A 4782-nucleotide genomic window follows, 5' to 3' on the forward strand; every position below is an offset into this window, starting at 1 on the left:
ATGAGACATATTTGTCTCTGGTTTTGCTGTTTTGCTTCTTCTGTTGCTGCAGATTGCTCTGAAAAATTGACAAATGGCCATCGTTTGGACAGCTTTACTACAGAAACAATATCTGATATTGGCGTCCACTCATGTATAAAAGAATGTCTGTTAAGGAAACCTCATTGTCAATCCATCAATTACAACACTCAACATTTCCAGTGTGGAATCAACTCTAGAGGGGCTGATGACATCGAGTCAGAGGGAGTTCTGGACTCAAACAATATCTTCGTTAACGTATTAAATTCTTCACGGGTATTTATTTTTACTTTAAAGATGTATTTTGTTCATATACAATTGATACTGTTTTCTTTTTGAATTATGAATAATATTTCTTCTCCCAGGAAAATTTAGGAACCTGCAAAGCCGCGCTCTGTCCTAATCTTCACAAATGTGTGGCTGCAGAAAAGACCAGTTTTTGCATTTCAACAGGTATATGTTGTTTTTACTGCTTAAAGAAGCCGTTTCTTTAATGTCGTATTTTGATATGTTTTTTTTAAAATTGCAAATAGTGCTCACGCGATATGAGAAAGATATTTTACCCTTACGTTTTAAAAACATTCTAAAGAAAGTTTTACCGTTGATGTAATTAATTAAATACGGCAAATTTTGCGAAAAACAAGTTGTTGGGGTGCGATATATATCCTTATTAGGATTAATTGAATGCTTTGACATGATAATAAGAAAAAAAGTTTTGAAAAAGATTGAAAAATAATCCTAAAAGTTTATTCCTCTAACAATATTACCTCTTTTTAATCAGCAAGAACGTTTCGGGATTTGATATAAATAACAATATATACAAAATATATTTTGGGTATGTAAGGATTTTCATAAGTGTTTTAAATAAGCAACCATAATTGGAGTGTGGGTTGTATAAATCAAAAAGGTTAAAAGCCCATACTATGTTTTTGTTTGAGTATTGAAGACTAAATTTAATATAACAGGCTCAACATATCGTTATGTGGCAAATATTATACTCTGTTAATTTGTGTTTATAACAAACTAGCAAATCACTTGTATTCTATTCAGTGTTAACAAAAATATGGCACAAGCCTTAATTGTTACAATAAAAAAGAACTATGATAAAAAAAAAGGTGATAAAGACAAGCCTCTCACAATTCTCCAACAAAATATTACCAACTTGTATATTTTAGCTACCATTGAATCAGACTTAATAAATGTACTCGAAATTGCACAGGATTAACAGTGTCATGTAGTCGATAGATATGAGTACAAAAAATGTCTTAGAATTCCTGCAAATTATTCAGTATCAACCTTTAAGTAAAAATTCATTTGTTTGAATAACAGTTTCATTACTGGCTAGATTTCCTTATTGTTGACATAATTACCAGTGCCTTTTTCTTTACATATATTTGCCCTGTCATCAACATATAATAATCATGATATATTGCAGATACCCTTGACGTTTCTCTCTTTTATTTAGCTTGCAAAGCAGGTACCTACGTTAAGGAGGACCGGTACCTGCCTTGTCCCGCGGGTCAGTACAACGATGGATCCAAGCAATGGTGTTCTTATTGCCCTCCTGGAAGTTACAGTAATAAAACGGGGTCAAGTTTATGCCAGCTATGTCCTCCTGGTACTTATCAAACTAAATCAGGTAAATCCACTTGTGACCACAGAAATGGCTAGGCATTGTCATGAACGTTGATATTGGGAAGGACTGCCAACGATAGCATTGTCTAGCCGCCTAACTAAAAGTCATTTTTCGAAAGTTGTCTAATTAAAGTTGTTTTTTTATAATAATGTAAACATTTATGTATATTTTCATTAAATATAAATGATTTGGCCAAACAAAGAGAGATAACTTTGTATTTTAAGTTAAAATAGCTCATTTCATAATAGAAAATAACGGAAAATGGAAATGTTTTTTAAACATCCCCCCTTCATGAAACAAAAATTCCTTTTGAGTGGTTTTAATTATTGTTATTTAGCATATTTTTACCAAAGGGTTTGTAGTTTCACGGGGGGGGGGGGGGGAGGGAGGGGGGAAGGGGGGCATGTATCTACAGACCGAAATACATTCCAAAGAAAGAATTTTGCTTTGTAAATTTTCGAAAAATAATTAACAGATATGAATTAAAAAGAAATTTTACTTTAATAAATATCGTAAATATGTTATTATTGAGTTTTTATGCACATATTGACCGCTAAATAATTTTTATTCACTCATAGAGACCGATTTCAATGAAATATTTTTAAGACCATGCATTTGCAAAACTTTTGTTTAAAAATAAATAATTTGATTACAAATTTTATTTTGATATAAATTGATTAGGATTTGATTATACTTTTATGTAGAAAACTTAGCTATATATATAGTTTTTGAATTTCTGACAGAAATTCTGAAATATTCGGATGTAAAATGTAGGCGGGAAACGGGCGTTAGCGTTCGCAGTTCTTTTCATGTGTAAATGCATGACAATCAGTTAAGACTTTTATCAGCTTTAAATAGAGTGTTATCCTCGATATATTTACAAAAAATTATTTGATCATAAAAATAAAGTCGACTTTTTTATTTTTAAAATATCTTTTGACACTTCATTTATATTCCAACCATATGCCTTAAAAATAAATTTTGCAGGCAGCCTCACCTGTTCTAAATGCAGTGTGGGGTCGTACCAGGATACCACAGGACAGACAGGGTGTAAACTCTGTCCGGTGGGGATGTACCAAGCAAACACAGGCCAGGGCAGCTGTATACCCTGTGACACTGGGACATATCAAAATAACAATGGTATGGATAAGTGTGCTTATTTTCTTGTATCTATATATCGTAATCAAGAATTCTAAGAATAAACTTACATTCTGCTGTCTTTAGTAACCTTCAGTGCCTAAAAAATAACAACCTTAATAAACTTGTTATAACTGTTAAAAACATCGTATGATTCAAAAATATAATTGGTAAAAACATCGTTTGATTTAAAAATATCGTTTGATATACTTAGGAATTTGTTTTAATTTCGTTTGATATTTTACCTGTTATGATTGACAGGGAGCACTGCGTGTTATCAGTGCAGGGTAGGAACTTACCAATCAAACACAGGACAGGCTTCATGTTTATCTTGCGCTCCTGGCTCCTACCAAGACACAGTTGGAATGTCATCATGCAAACCTTGTCAACCTGGGAAACACCAAAGTTACTGGGAACAAACTCAGTGCACGGCCTGCACGAGGAATTGGTACCAGGACCAACCAGGGCAAGCGTTCTGCAAGCACTGCTCGGGACATTACCAGTGTGTCAACACGGCCAAGACTCAATGCATTAGTAAGTCTAGTTCTTTGAGAGGGTACATGTATTTTGACTAAAGAGGTATGCTATACAATCAACAAATATTATTCAGCACTCCAATATTATATACAGATGAAAACTGAGATAAATAAATGCTAATTAATCATCAAAACTTTTTGCCACAATAATATGCTTGCGTTAAAGTTATATTTCTTCCCACGTTCATTTGGATAGAGACTAACTCAAATTGAAATTACATATAGTAATGTTTTCAATACAATAGATATACTCACTTTTGTTATCAATGGTTATAAAAGAATAATAATTGAGCATTTCCTAAAAAGAAACAAAATAGTAGATATAAAACTATGAGTCATATCTCATTTTTCAGATAAATAAGTATGATGCAGCTGACTAATTAAACTCGTAACTGTCCATTTTAGGTTTGTCCTCAATGCAATATTCTTATTGCACAAGTGAGAAGTTTGTTGGAAATATGTGGTTTTATCAGTGTAAACAACACTGTTTAAACATGGGATCCAGTTGTCATGGGATAGTTTATCCAAGAAATAACGAGACCTGGTGTAATTGGTGCCCCAGTGCCCAACAGGACTACTACCACAACAGTGACTATTGGGACTTAACCGTGTGTGTCTGAGATTGTCTAGTGACCCTCAGTCAGACGTACCTAAAGAAGGAGAAAAATGTTATTTGAAATAATATTACCATATAGGTTTTAAGCCATAGTAATTGCGTGACTTGTCATTTGGCCAATGTTATGTTTACTGCAATCGATAACTGGTTCGTTGATAAATTTTTATTTCACGAATTGCGTGGGTTTTAAGTCTTTTGTAGAGTATGTGTCTTGTGTTTGGTAATCCTTGAAGGCAGTGTTTTTGACTGAAGTTAATAGCTACATGCATTCTTGCAGCTATTATTTCCCCTTTATTTGAGCATTTCAACGTTAAATTCATATTTGTAACTCAAACATTTCTTTGCCAAAATCGTTTAAAACTATTATCTCAAAGAAGAAATTTCATCGGTTTGATCAACTAGGTGACAACCTCAAAGTTATCAGGGTTGGCTTGAAACGGCCACATTTAGGTTCTCTGAATTTGCCGATGAGTAAATAGGATACGTTTTAGAAGGTAGTTTTGTCCTTTTAAGGAGGCTTGAGGGTTAACAAAATGAACCATCAGATACGCCTTATATTTGTAGAAATGATTTGTTAAGCAATGAACTATTATTTAGTCAAAGCTGTATTGTCCGATTTTTTTGTATTACAGTATCAAATAATTTTCCATACAAACCAATTATCTTAAAAAGTTATAGACTTTTGCCTATTTAAACACTGGCAAAATCGATATCGTTTCAAAGTTAGGAATATTCAAATTATATAAAATAATTTTTAATGGGCATACAAAAAAAACCCTAAATTGCATCATGGGAATGTATAAAAAAGGAAACTGATTGATTTCGTCCCCCAAATGATT

The 4782-nt window shown here is 32.9% G+C and overlaps 1 protein-coding gene across 1 annotated transcript; it reads left to right on the plus strand.

Annotated features, from left to right (window-relative positions):
* Positions 1 to 3947, plus strand: LOC136271712 (major surface-labeled trophozoite antigen 417-like). Its single transcript, XM_066072147.1, has 6 exons — positions 1 to 294; positions 384 to 471; positions 1484 to 1657; positions 2642 to 2794; positions 3053 to 3325; positions 3733 to 3947. The coding sequence occupies exons 1-6, from the start codon at positions 1 to 3 to the stop codon at positions 3945 to 3947; spliced, it is 1197 nt and encodes a 398-aa protein (XP_065928219.1).
* The last annotated feature ends 835 nt before the right edge of the window (positions 3948 to 4782 follow it).

This window comes from Magallana gigas, chromosome 2 (genome assembly GCF_963853765.1).
Source record: "Magallana gigas chromosome 2, xbMagGiga1.1, whole genome shotgun sequence".
Taxonomy (NCBI): Eukaryota; Metazoa; Mollusca; class Bivalvia; order Ostreida; family Ostreidae; genus Magallana; species Magallana gigas.